This window comes from Nicotiana attenuata, chromosome 5 (genome assembly GCF_001879085.1).
Source record: "Nicotiana attenuata strain UT chromosome 5, NIATTr2, whole genome shotgun sequence".
Taxonomy (NCBI): Eukaryota; Viridiplantae; Streptophyta; class Magnoliopsida; order Solanales; family Solanaceae; genus Nicotiana; species Nicotiana attenuata.
Window position 1 is genome coordinate 26708494 of NC_031993.1, and position 14862 is coordinate 26723355.

At 36.0% G+C, this 14862-nt stretch overlaps 2 protein-coding genes across 2 annotated transcripts in view; one reads left to right on the forward strand and one right to left on the reverse strand.

The window, feature by feature from the left end:
• LOC109225549 (probable histone-arginine methyltransferase 1.3) lies at positions 2376-12503 on the forward strand. Its single transcript, XM_019390254.1, has 15 exons — positions 2376-2724; positions 3558-3620; positions 4142-4244; positions 5537-5680; positions 6126-6229; positions 6365-6463; positions 6585-6654; positions 8149-8245; positions 8958-9012; positions 9324-9407; positions 10553-10630; positions 11116-11219; positions 11300-11472; positions 11598-11728; positions 12049-12503. The coding sequence occupies exons 1-15, from the start codon at positions 2524-2526 to the stop codon at positions 12136-12138; spliced, it is 1596 nt and encodes a 531-aa protein (XP_019245799.1). The 5' UTR covers positions 2376-2523; the 3' UTR covers positions 12139-12503.
• Positions 13052-14862, reverse strand: part of LOC109225550 — a 13729-nt gene continuing 11918 nt past the window's right edge. Inside the window, exon 2 of the mRNA XM_019390255.1 lies at positions 13052-14399. Within this exon, the coding sequence (XP_019245800.1) occupies positions 13444-14340 (897 nt within the window). The 5' untranslated portion in view covers positions 14341-14399 and the 3' untranslated portion in view covers positions 13052-13443. The remainder of the gene's footprint in view (positions 14400-14862) is intronic.

Consider the following 14862-nt stretch of genomic DNA (forward strand, 5'->3'; position numbering starts at 1 on the left):
TCTAATATTTTATATTCGCACCATTCATTTTTTGAGATGATTATATATTTTTTGTACAATTATAACTTATAATAAAATTAACTTACAATTTTACATAAAAATAAAAAATGCACGAAAATTAATTTATCAAAATTATACGCCAAAGTTAAGATGTAAAATTAATATTATAAAGATATTACATAAACATAATTAGGTATATATAAAGATATAAATTAAAAAATTAAATAATAAAATATACACGAATAGTAATGGGAGAGATGAATAGTGTACCCCCATATTTGAGAGAACACTATTTATTCCCGTTTTGGGGGCCAGAATGGGGGAGGGTTGGAGCTTTATTACCCAAAAATTGCCCCATAATGGGGAAATGGAGTAAGGTTGGAGATGGCCAGACAAAAGATAACCAAATAAGTACTACTGTATTGCTATTAGTAAATTTTATGCCAATATTATAGAGTCCAGAACCTAAATATGGTTCTTTTTGACAAGTACGACGAAAATAAGTGTAAAAAAAGAGAGTTACCTTTCTATATATAAAGTTCAAATACAAGACGCTATATTTTAACGGTAAATTTTGTCGTTAAGTTATAGCGTCTTGTATTTGGACGCTATATATATAGCGTAAAATTACAACACACTATACCCCTGATTATGGACCCACCAATAAGTTAACTAACATAACAATAATTTTGATGTGTATAACGTGTATTCAAAGAACGCTATACATCAAAAAATTTCCATATCCCGGGCTAGCCATTTCCTATATAAAGTGGTTAGGATTTTAGGAAAATTCATTCACAAAAAATTCTAACTCTCATTCTTAAGCATTTTTTCGTAATGTCTGAAGAGCGTAGAATAAGAGTTTCATGTAGGGGGGTGAGGTTTTGATGGAGAATAACTCTGTGAGGTATAGTTTATCTCCACAGGGTCATGTTAAATTACCACTTATAATGGAGTACGATAAATTGATATCGTTGTTATGCAAAAAAATGAGTGTGAGGAAACGTTCAGTGATACTTAAAGTAACCGAAAGATATCCGTATTCCGTCACTCCGCAAGGGGCTGCTTTTTACTCGGAGTTAAACATCTACGATGATGAAACTTTGAGGGATTTTCTGAGGACTCTGGATGAATACCGGGAATTTCTTGTAATCAAAATGTTGGATATGTACGTCAAGGTCGAAGACGTTCCCAACAATGAGGTTGCCGGACAGCTTCCGGATAACCCCCCCAGTCATCGGGTGGTTATTCTGGAGCAGTTTTTGCTGGACAAGTTCCGGATGAAAGAGTTTTCCTTGATTTAAACTTATCACTGCCTGCTTTACATAATTCACAAGACGAGTGGTAAACTTCAATTTTCCTTTGTGTTACGATGTACATTTTTGTTGTATTGAATTTGTATTAACGCTCATACATTTAACAGGGGGTACCGGCCGGATATGAATTTTACAAATTATGTGTTGGATCATGGTGGTCCATCCGTTAGTCATCACCTAAATGAAAATGTCCATCACGAAATTTCATCACATAACGACTTGTAAGTGAAGTGATACAACTATATGGAAAGTATTTATTAAATTCAGTATCTTATTATTTTGTTGATTGTGCAGTGAAAACGAGCAAGTTGAACCAAATGTACTCACTCAATTGCCCGAAGACAACGTATTAAATCGGGATCTAGCAGATGCACAAAGTGAGGAAGAGAACAGTGATTACGACAACAATGCTGATGAATCTGGAGACGAGACACCCTTTCCTCGCGAGGATGGGGATGAGGAGGATGAGAATGAAGGACTTGATTTGACAAGAGAGTATGCTCAACCCCCCTAGACGAAGAGTGTACGAGTCCCAAGTGCTGTTTCATTCAAGGGAGATTCCTTACATGAGGGAGGGACCAGAAACAAGATTGAAGTAAAAAAAATGGGGGGAGGGCTCGTTCTGGTCGGGGAAGAAGACGAAGGAGATTTTATATTTAGGGGTATAGCGTGCTGTAATTTTACGCTATGTGTATAGCGTAAAAACACAGCACGCTATACGTGTCAGTCAAATCGTCAGTATATATATCGTCCAAATACAAGACGCTATAACTTAACGACAAAAGTTACCGTTAAAGTATATCGTCTTGTATTTGAACGTTATATATAGAAAAGTAATTTTTTTTTTTACACTTATTAATGTACTTTGAGTTCAAAAAACAACAATTGGGTTCCGGACTCCAATATTATATATGAAACTACTAGTACATTACATCAAATGGTCCTACTGGAAGTCAAATCAAACGTCTCAATAATTATTCAAAGATCACCAGTTGTACAATATTCCCCCTGTCACCGTCCACACTGAATCATCAAACACCTTTATATAAGCAGAATCTTATTAGCGCCTCTTTTAACACCCCACTTCACTTCCCACTCCAACAGCTTTCCACTCTCCACTCGGAAAAAACCCTACTTCACTTTTCATATGAGCAATATAATTATAATATAATTCATAATTAGACAATAATTCGAAAATTTGGCGTTAATGGAGGTTTCTAAGCCGAAAGAGAGTCAATTTGAGGTTTTATCCATTGCGGAGGTTTCAGCTTCTTCATCAGACACTTCGTTTTGTAAATCTCAACCGGTTTTTGCTCGTTTCGGGTCGGGTTCTGGAGTTCCGGAGCTCCGATTTTGTCAGGAGTTTGAATCAAGTGCCGACATTGCGTTCGATCTTCGAACTTCACAGGCATGTATTTAAATTTACATATATAAAATCTTATTTTCATGTGTAAACTGAAATTCGCGTGTTATGAGATAGTTAGAAATTATGATTAATTTGGTAGTATTTTGCTTTTCATGTTTTATGCATTTTTCTTTTACTTATCAAATGTAAATTTAGTTTTTAGTTGCATAGTTGGACCCACTGTACTATAAATAGTTGAAGTTGTTTTTATATTAAATTTATATTTGTTCTAAGTCCACACTTATGTACTCGTAATGGATGCAGGAGTACTGGTAAACACTTGCTCGCACCCAGTGTTTACACCAAACCAAACAATTTAACTTTATTAGTGTAAGCACCGTGCACGAATAAATATTTACTACTCTCAATCCATATCTAGTTAGTTACATGTGAAGAGTGCTTGCATTTTTGGATAGTTTCTTTGGGCTATCATTAGTGGTGGATGCAGGAATTTCATCAAGGGGAGTAAAAAAAGTGCTCTTTTATGTTTAAGGAATTCAACAATTAATATATACACATATAAAAAAGAAATTTCACCTATATACAGAGCACAATTTTCCGGCGGAGGGGATTCAGTGGAACCTCTTTTAGTGATAGTGGCGGAGAGCCACCGGCTATCATGTTTTGTACATTTTCTCTCATGGTCTCTAGCAACAAAAGAGAATGACATGTGATTACATGAGTTTATCTGTGGTATTGGCTTGGCAGAAAATTGAACAAATGGAGGAGAAGACAGAAAAGATGATATTTTTACTGATTTTCCTTGGGAACTTGTCTGCTGCCTGCGCTTGAATAGGGGCAGTATCTTACTTTTGGTTCTGCTTTTGTATTTCCAGTTATTCAAGCTAGGACCTGCAGAGTCTCTGTGCATATCTGAAGCTTCTGAAGCCAATAAGGAGGTACCTGTTGATAGCGTACAATATTGATGTTTGGACAGACTAGTTGTTCAAGCTGCTATTAATCTAGAATGCTTTTAAATCCTGTTCACACGAGGAGGATTTCTGGAGATATCATACCATTTACGGATATGACAATTTTCATTGTTGAATGCTGCATATGTATTTCTAGAGATACCTGTTCGCACTAGTTTCTTGGTTGATTGGCATAAATATTAGCTACATGATTGGAGTAGCATTAATAGATTGTCCGCTAAAGGTTTACCAGCTTCATGCTCCTTTAAGTCCAACTCTACGTATAGCTGAAAACATGAAACTGGGCACACTTGCGTTAATCATAATATTGATGTCAATCTTCATATTGAAAACAAGTGTCAGTATGTAAATGTATGTGTGTATTTTACTGTTATTTATGGGGAAAGTTAAAGGTGCAACTCATTTATATTTTCATTGGGTTTAAATTTGTGTAGTTTGTTGCCGTCATATTAATGTCCTGTGGCATTGACTTTGGTCTTTTGAATCAGAAAGCCTATTCCAGGGGAATCTCCATTCAATTTAAAAACGAGGAGGAAAGTAGGGCCTTCCATTGTGCATTCGAGCAATGGAAGACAGAAGTGGTTGTTCAAGGTCTGTTTTGACATGTCTGTTATTACTCTAAAAGTTAGTCGGTACAACTTGTGGAGTACAATCACACTCTTTTCATTATTTGCTCCAATTGTTCTTGATTCTGACTGAGATGCTAGTAATGACTCTCTCGCTCTCTCTCTCTGCTTTTTTTGGGTGGTTAAAGTTATTTGATACCTGATGCAGTTTTGGTTCTTGATAAATGTGGAGTAAGATATATATTGAGTACTTCAAGGATAGTTAGTGAGTGTGCTTTAGAAGGAGATTTTTTTCTGATTACCTTATCAATTTCTATGTAATAAGCTTTAATTGCATTCTTATTTTCTGTATGATAAGCTTTGATTTATGGATACTAAGTTATGAACATTTGACCAACTTACTATTGAGGTGTTATTTAAAAAAGAAATGTTTGACCAGCTTACTGTTGAACTGTTGTTGAAAGAATTTATGCTTTAACTGCTCTTCATTTATAACTGCGGTTTCTGTTGCTTTTTATTTTTTTCCAGACGAAAATAAGTTTTTGTAATTTTGAAATTTCTTTTACACTATACGAGGTCACTTGTTAGCAGAATGAAGATTTTATTGAGATTTTTTTTGAGATATTATTGAAAATTTAGATGTATTGAATGAATTAGATAGACTATTAGTCACTTTTTTGACATTTTAGCAGAGGCATTATAAGCCATTTAATTTGTTAGCATTAGTGCTATCATCATTGTCTATTACCCACGTGATCTTAGTACTGATAGTCCACCCATTATTGATATTTTCTTGAATTTGGGTATCACTTTCCTTAAATTTGTCCTACTCGGTGACATTAGTTTTGAGTCATAACTTTTACCCGAAAAAGTTAAATGGCGGGTCTCTTTTGGTTAATAGGAAGTTAGGGAATCTGTATATACCTATTCTTTTACGTGTAATCAATGTTTATCCTTTCTTAGTTATGAAATATACAGAACAGTAATTTCTTACTGATAAAGAAAGCGATACATTTGTTGTCAAAAAGTTAGAATGTAGTGTGTTAGTTGCCCATTTTGGTGCATGAGTGAGCTTCTAGATTGCTGCATTTAAGAACATATATTTTTTTATATTTTGTCTGGATGTTTCAGCTACTCTGTGGAGCTAAATACTGCGCGATGAGTCTTAAGATATTGAACTCATGATTCATTCCACGAGCAGCACTAGGCCTGGAATTCTGAATCTAAACTTGATAAACAATGCTGCCACGAATTATTGTAACTTATCCCCAAAAGGAGAAGAATAATAATTGTAACTTCTGTAAGTCTTTCTTTCAGGGTCTCCTCTGCCAAATGGAGTAGTATCAACTTCGAAAAGTAAATTTGATGACAAAATAGAGGCATCTTCTGCTAAAATGTATTTTCATTACTACGGGCAACTATTGCATCAGCAAAATATGTTGCAGGATTTTGTAAGGACAGGTAATGTTCTGAACTTTGGTCTTTTCTGTGTCATGACCTGGGGCTATTTAAACCTGTTTGGCCATGGTGTTTTGTGTTTCAAGTGAAATATCAATTGATAGTCAAATAAAGTGTTAAATTAGTATCTGAAGGTGTTAGTCAAGTATAGTTTATCAAATCTTAACTTTCACAAACTGTTTACCAAGTGAAGTTCATGTCAAAGCACCAACTTCAACATGCGCAAACTTCTTTAAACTTCACCTGAAAATGTTCTTCTTTCAGCTTCAACTCAAATATTACCCAAATGCGTACTTATTTCTCACCGAGGCTCGTCTAGTTTCATGAGAGGCTTACACACTCCCTTTTCCCTAGAATGTTTTGCAAACTGTTGCCCTTTTGCATGGAGGAGCTCAACATTCTAAATCCAATAATGGGAAGGCTGACATGGTAAATATGAAACTTGCAGGAACCTATTACGCTGCTGTAATTGAGAACCGTGCTGACTTTCTTGGTCGTGTGGTGGTTGATGTTGGAGCTGGTAGTGGTATTTTGTCATTATTTGCAGCTCAGGTTATCTTTTTGCACCAATGAAGTTTATGTGGTTTCATTGAATGATATGAACCATAGCTTAGTGACTTCCACTGATATTTGTACATTGTATTTTTTTCTTCCGTCCCTTCTCTTCTTCGACAAAAACCCTCTCAGGCTGGTGCAAAACATGTTTATGCCATAGAGGCATCTGAAATGGCCGAATATGCTAAAAAGCTTATTGCAGGAAACCCATCGTTGAGTGAGAGAATTACCGTAAGTATACATTTCCTCATTCTGGTGACTTTCAAAAGAGTCTTACAATATATTCCTTCTGTATCTTGGCTGCTAAGGTTGCTCCTTGTTTATCGGATTTCTCTTTTCAATGAATGATTAGGTAATCAAAGGAAAGGTTGAAGAAGTAGAGTTACCTGGGAAAGCCGATATCTTAATCTCTGAGCCAATGGGTAAGCTTATCTATTTTGACGGAGTATGAAGCTTATGTGACAGAGTTATGTGAGGGCATACTTTGACAATGCTGCATGTTTTGTTAAAAAATGTAGTAAATCCCCTGGTTGACAGCTAAAGTTCTTTTGAACATTAGTATGGATATGTATAAATTATTTGATCGATTATTTGAGAAAGGAATTTAAGAAACTTGTAGGTATTACATGTTTCAAGCCTCTACCATAAAGCTGGAGAATATACTAAAACACGGCAGCAGCATCTTCAATAACTGCTTATGCACATGTTATGAAAACAAAAGATCAGGGAGAATTAAGTTGTGCCTATGTGCAAGGAACAATTCTACTACTCTCATGAAGATGAACACATACACTATGGAAATATGTTACGTTGCTAGTTTGCTTGTTGAAAACTGATTTTAATACTTCTACTGCATTTTGGGCTGCAGCCAAATTCGTTTTTGAGTTCTCATTGTTCAGTATTTGTTTCATTGGGTTCTTCTGAGATACACCCCTGTTTCTAAGCGACTTCTGTCCTTATATATGCTAGTCCTTTTCTCTGCTTGAGAAATAAAATTTTGCTCAAAGTTTCAAGCGGCAAAAAGCAGATGCATATGAAATGACTATGAAATGATGTCCTTTATAGTATTATGCATCTGCAGATTCATGCAACAGAATTTGATAACTAACTGAAACGATATATTCTTGCAGTTTGCCCTTCAGAAATTAGAAATTCTTCCATGTATAATAGTTCTCTTTTCGTAGCCTTTACCCATCAATTGATTATATTTAGTATCCTGAATTTCATGCTTTTGCTTTTGAAACTTAGACTTATTAATTTTCTTAATCATCGGAATATCTGTCGCTAAAGTTATATACGACTTGAGAAGAGGATGTCTTGTTCATTTCCTGTAAAATAGCAGTGAAATATTCGCCCAGCATCCCCCATCCCATCCTCCCTTCCCCCAACCCAAAAGAAAAAAGAAATAAGAAAAAAAGAAGGGACTATCACATATCTGTTGGTGACAATAAACGCTTTGCTTTCCTTGTGTTATGAGTGTTATTAAGTTTACTTATTACATTTTTCATTATAAAAAACGTCCTTTTTGTATTTTCTTCAAGAGAGTTCAAGGTTTTAAACTTTTAATCCTTAAAGATATGGCAGGCATGTTATCTCAAAACCCAAACTGACCACAATCCAGTGATTAAATTATCCGAATGAAACAGGTCTAAACCTGCTTGAAAGTCTCTTATACATGGACACTTTTGCTTTATTTGTATTATGAGTGCTATTAAGTTTCCCTTTTTTATTTTTCGTTATAAAAGAATATTCCTTTATATTTTCGTGAATCCTGAAGAGATTTCAAGGTATTAATCTTTGAAAATATGGCGAAGCATGTTATCTTAGAATCCAAACCAACCACAATCCTGTGAGATTATCCAAATGAAACAGGTTTAAACCTGCTGGGTGTGTGATACGTTGAATTTACTTTGCAGGTACTTTGTTAGTTAATGAAAGAATGCTAGAGTCTTATGTGATTGCAAGAGATCGATTTCTAGTTCCAAATGGAAAAATGTTTCCTACAGTAGGAAGGTAATTTCTTTCTTTCAACACTCAACAGTTGATTCTGAGGAGTCTTGTCTTGTCAAATCATTCAGGAAGTTACTAGTTTGGTTATGAGGTTTTTTTTCTTTTTTCTTTTTGATAAGTAGTTTGCTTATGAGGTTATTTGTTTCTTATTCTTGTTTCCCAAATCTGGTGCTTTACCTTTTTACCACCAGGCATTTGACAAATCATCTTTTAATAGATTTTTGTATCATAGACTATTTTTTTCCAGCTCAAGCTATCAGCTTGCTCCTTCTGTGAATCGAGGTCGGGTACAATGATATAACTAACATTGACTTGCAAAACGTGGGAAGCTCAAGTTGTCTACTTTATTCTCCTTTTTTTTAATACTTGAGACGAGCTTTCAAGCTTAATTCTCAGTCTGATGTCCACAAATATGCTTCAATGCAGCTGTCCACTGCTTTTCATATTTTATAGTCATACCATTCAGTTAACCAAGCTGCTGCCCCTCTCCCAAATCCAATCTCTGAAAAGAAGATCTTATCCTTTGTTTTCCAATTGCTTTTACATGTCTTTCGAATTCTTTATTAAAAGAAACATTTTGCACTTCTCCCAAGTCCCTCCTGAGTTTGTGATACATAAACTAGCATGTAACCTTTTCAGTTTTTCCTTTTGCTCCGTGGTTTTTTATATGAGTTAATTTTCCAAATTCCAGCTTATGTTTCTCTTTATTTTGTAGAATACACGTGGCACCATTCAGTGACGAATATTTGTATATGGAAATTGCAAACAAGGTACATTGGATCATATCACTGTCTTCTTGCTCTCTGGGTGTATCTCCTCTATGACAGTTTCTTTCTAAACTGGGTCTCTCCCCCTCTGGAAGAGGATGATGGGTGCTATATGAAGAGGAGTTTCTTTCACAAAGATCTCAATGTCCTTTTTTTTTTTTTTTTTTTTTTTTTTTTTTTTTTTTCGCGTTAGTGTTTAAAAATATTATCAATTGAAGGCTTATATGTTATTTATAGGGATGGATCTTACATAAGTGATTATGTTCAGTTTCATTGTGAAAAGAGTTTAATTTTGGTTTAACTTTGTCATACAGGCTATTTTTTGGCAGCAACAGGGCTATTTTGGGGTCGATTTGACACCCTTGCAGAGATCTGCATATGAAGGATACTTTTCTCAGGTCAATCTCATACATATTAGGAATTTATTAACTCGGCCTCTGAATTATTCACTTTGACTTAGTAAGCATTTAAAACAGTCGTAGTTGTTTACTTCCATAGTCCCGTGTTGTCCATGGTCTTAATGTTGTTTGGTTACTTAAATCGTGAATGTGCAGTCTATGCTAAACTTGTAAATTTTACAATTCGACCTTCAGAATTTCAGACAATTCTTCATAAATGCCTATATTGTTGAACAATTTTTAGTTCTTAGAAAGAGAAGGGAGAACCTAAACAAGTTTATGCTCGAATAATTTCTTAACCATTGATGGACTTTGATATTCCTTAATTTGATGTACTGTACTGAGAAGCATCTTTCAGCATCCAAGTTGAATTTCATAGTCAAAGTCATAGTTGTATGTACTGAACCTACCCCTTCCCCCACTCCAATGTCATGTATTTAGTTTCCTAAACTTGAGAATAGGTGTTAGAGAGAGGTATTGCTGTAGTTCATTACCAAGGTGTGAGAAGGTGCTAATTTAATTTGATCGGTCTGTCCTATAGTCTATACCAGTTGCATGAATAAAATAACTGTACACTCTTTCAAATGCAATAAAGTGAAATATCAGCGGGAAAGAATTGTGATGGAATACTTGTAGCTTTGATTATTAGGAAGGGCTCTGTTTGTGGTATACTTGGTTTTCTCATCATCCCTTTAGCAGTGTTATCAAAGGCGCGCTTAAAGCGCGATTAAGCCCTGAAGAGAGGCTCAAAACATGTTGAGCGCTTCGCCTCGCTTAACGGGCACTTCAGTATTGTCATCAAGGCTCTAAGGCATACTTTCCTTGCTAACGAGCGTAATCCGGAAGACACAACACTAAACAATTGATATTTCACTTTATCGTAAATTTTTTTCAATTTCTTTGTCCATATATTTGTTATTCATGCTTATAGATATTAGTCTTGGACAACACATACGTATTTGTAATTTTTCTCCATTTGCGCCTTTCTTCATTAAAGCCCACGCTTTATTTGTGCTTTGCGCTTAAAGCGCTAACAGACGTTAGAGCTTTTTTGCGCTTTTCGCTTTTGATAACACTGCCCTTTAGACATTGTTAGTACAGCTAATTTATTCTTTCTTTAATTTGGATATTCATATTCTTTGCAGCCAGTGGTTGATGCTTTTGATCCGAGGTTATTGGTAGCTCCTGCAATATCTCACGTGATTAACTTCATTTCGATAAAGGTATTATCAGAAATTTCATTCTGTAGGTTGTTCGTAGATCAGAGTTGATAGAAACATCCTTTATTCTATAGGCTTTTACTATATGTTTTTCTCGACGAGTAAAGAGCATCCTACAAATTCAATGTTAAGGAATCTAAGACAGTTTTCTTAAAAATAAACACTTTTTCACAAAAAAAGAAAAGCATAATCAACAGATATACAAAGTTATTGGAAGCAATATGCATAAATTAGCTGTTCCCTCTACTTTTGCGGATTAGTATCCATTATATACATGCTTCCTTGTCATGAACAAGTTTCTATTTGTGGAGTCGGGTTTGATAGGGAAAAATTATCTCTGGTGGAATTACTCATATATGAGGCAACGGTTTTTGTTGAAAAATAAGGTCATTTAGCAAACTACATTCTTGCATTGTACCAGTCTCTGGCCAGAAGTTCTTGAAACATACTGCTGGGTGAAATGATCTTTTTCTACATATATATTACAGGAAGAAGATCTATATGAAATTGACATTCCATTGAGATTTACATCTGCTGCTAGCACTAGAATTCATGGGCTGGCTTGCTGGTTTGATGTACTTTTTAATGGAAGGTAAACTTTTGTTATTGTTGCATCCTTGGCGGTGGATCTTGTTGCTATTTTGCAGTAAATTGCATCATTTCTTTCTGCAGCACTGTACCGAGGTGGCTGACCACGGCTCCCGGTGCACCTACAACTCACTGGTATCAGCTTCGGTGCGTGTTGGCACAGCCACTTTATGTCATGCCAGGACAGGAGATAACTGGCAGCCTTCGCCTGGTTGCCCATAAGGCACAAAGTTACACAATTTATCTAACATTGTCTGGTAGGTCTTTATCATTGTCGTTTGTAGCATTTGTATCGTATCTTGTTGGTCTCTTTGTCCCATGAAGTCGAATTTGCTGATAGATTTCTTCGAGAATCTAACATATCATTGATCAATTTGAATAGCTACTGTTGGAGATGTGCTCCAAACATCATCCGGAAAACTTGATCTGAAGGAACCATATTACCGGATGTCCCAACCACAGGCATATTCCTTGGCACAAGATCAACAACCTAATCAGCTATTACAAGCACAGGTATTGCTTATTTTTCCATCATAGTGGTTAGACAATGATTCATCTGCCCCACATGTCTAGCTTGTCTGGGTTTAAGCTGTAAGTTTCCAGGATTTGAAATTACCACTAATTTTTGAGGTGCAGCAATATTTTTTTTTTTTTTTTTTTTTTTTTTTTTTTTTTTGCAATTTATAGATATACATTGTTCCGACTTTAAGAGATAATTATTACATATTCAGTATTTGTAGGATAGCTTTCATGCCAATATTTTTTGCCATTAATTTTTCCGTGATTGCTCAGTCGAAGTGATGATCGCAAGTTGCCTTTTCTGTCATGGACAGGACATACTAACACAATCTCGGGATGAAGATGGCTCTGTCCCCGTGCAACATCCTTCTCCAAATTCTGGCGCAGAGCTACATTCACTCTGATGGTGAAATCCAATATAAGGGATGTGCTTCTTGATACTCTCCTGTTTGTATCATTAGAGTACTTGGCTAAGCTAAAGCATGCAAATTTTTAATCCTGCCAAGTTCCAACTTAACCGTTTTTACCTTGATTGCTTGTAAATTGTCGTTTATGTACTATCTTTCTTGTTTTTCTTCTTCCATTAGCACTTTCAACCTGACCATGTAGGATGCTTTTGTATCCAGCATGATATAAATGGCTATTTCAGCTGTGCAAGGCTCTGGTGATCCCTCTTTGCTGGATCTACAGGTTAGATGGGTTCTGTGTCCCTATTTTCCGTGTATAAATATTACTCAAGAAAATTATAGAACTCGTTTTTTTTTCATTTACACAATCTCCAAATGCAACAAAAGCGAAATGTAAGGAAGTTGTTCCACTACTATATACATTGAACTAAGAACATGGTCCAGGTGATTTATACGTAAGAGACGTGGTATAGTAGCCCATGGGAAAAATATACTGGAATAGGAACATTGAGCTTAAGAATCTAGCAAACTAGCATGTGTAGATGTTACTGAAGTCTGAGCGTTTGTCGGCTTTGCTTTACTACTGTGTAAGTGAAGATCTCGACTAGACGATTGACTTGGGGTAGCATCTATTATGTATTTGGCTCCTCCCATTTGTTTCTTGTCTCCATTTCTCCGAGTTCTTAGGTTGATGGACATGCCCCACACTAATATTAGTTGTTTAGAAACTAGAAAAAGGGTCTTAATCATGTTTAAATATTGATCGTCCCCCTATTAACTTTGAGAGTTCATACAGCTATAGCGCCCAAAATTATATGCTCTTGAAAAATTTGGCAGGAGAGGAAAACTAACAAATTGTTTCCGTGGAAATCAATGTTCTGTGACCATTGTTAGAGCAAACACAAGAAGGGGAAAAAACAGAGAAAAAGAAAGCAACTGTTAAAGAGTGGTACAAGGAGCAAAAATTACAAACTAAGTAGGTACACAAAAGTAATTATATAAATGAACTACTCCACTTCTCTTCTCTTCTCTCTCTCTCTCTCTCTCACACACACACACACACACATTGATAAATGGATCTTGGGCATAACTCAACCCTAAAAGCTAGCTTATGAGGTGAGGATTACCCAAGACCATATAAAGAGACCACAACAACAACATACCCAGTATTATCCCACGCCGACCATATAAAGAGACCAAGGACCTCAAATCCCACCGATATGGGACAACTCAACACACATGCACGCAGACGCGCACACATTTACATATACCTCTCTTTTATTACATAAAAACAAGCTGAAATCATAGGATTGTGCAGCTATTCACATTCTCGTCGCTTAAGAAGCTGTAATAGGGTTGAGGCCTTGCCGAGGATGGTGGCGATGGTGATGGTGATGGTGATGGTGATGCCTTATAATTGTAGTCATCTGGCATAGGTGGAGCCGAGGGAATAATATCATTTGACCATATTGGCCCTGAATTGCTATTTGCATAACAAGAATCATAACTAGTATTACCATATTGGCAATGACAATTATAACATGAGTTTCTGTTATGCGCACAATTGTTACCATATTTCCTATGGTAATAACATGAGTTTCTACCATGTGCACAACAAGGACCCAAATTAGTATTATTACCATATTGGCAACATCCATAATGAAGATCATGTCTTATAGCAGAGTGACCACCACAACATGATGAAGAAGCAGCACAAAGTCCACCACCACTGTGTGAACAATCATGATCATGTGTAAGCACTTGACCTTGATGTTTTTTCACATTTTTTGTGATAGTGGTAATTTCCACAGTCTTGTTGCCACCATTTCTTGATTCCCCTTTGAAAGTTACCGTAGTAGTTTTGTTCACCTCCACAATTTCATCACTAAGGTCAGAAAATTGCTTCAGTTGTGTCATAATGTCAGGATCATTCAGTGGATCAATCACTTTCGACCGTGTGATATCTTTACGACTCTGTTCTTGTTCACACCAGAATTCTGCTTCTCTCCCAACCTTTTCAAGCTTTGTTAGGATTTTTGCAGGGTCTACTTTGCCTGAGATGATTACTTTCCCAAGTTTTTGATCAATTTCTACTGAACGAACACCCTTAATGTTTTGCAGCTCGTTTTTCAGTTTCTTTTCACAATCCCTGCAGTGTACTTTCATCTTGAGAGCAAAGGTGTTGAAAGGATGTGACATTTTCACTATCAGCAAATATGTATATCCTCCTTTTTTGCGTTTCTTCAAAAATAGTATTCCTGGGAAAAAAGGCAAAAATAGCTGAGAAACGGCATTAAGATAACTGAAAATATTATCCAATAGAGAAATTTAAAGAAAAAGGTTATCTATCCCCTTTCTCAAAATCCAATACGATATATAGCTATGACCTTTCCAGTTTATGCAGGAATTTGGTGAGAAATTTTTATGAAAAAAGTGTAAAGAAGGATAGATGGATTGCGATCAACAACTGTAACTATAACTACTACATCATGAAGATATTGGCAGTGTCACTGTAGAGTCCCACACTGATATGGGATGTGGATTTTCTGGGCTCTTTATATGGTCTTGGACAGTCCTCACCTTATGAGCTAATTTTTGAAGTCGAGTTAGACCTAAAGTCCATTTTGTCAAGGTATCATGGTTAGGCCCATCCCAATTTATTGTTACCACCTTTTGGGTCCCAATTTTGTCCACGTTTCGGTTTGCCGGCTTGGACCCGGG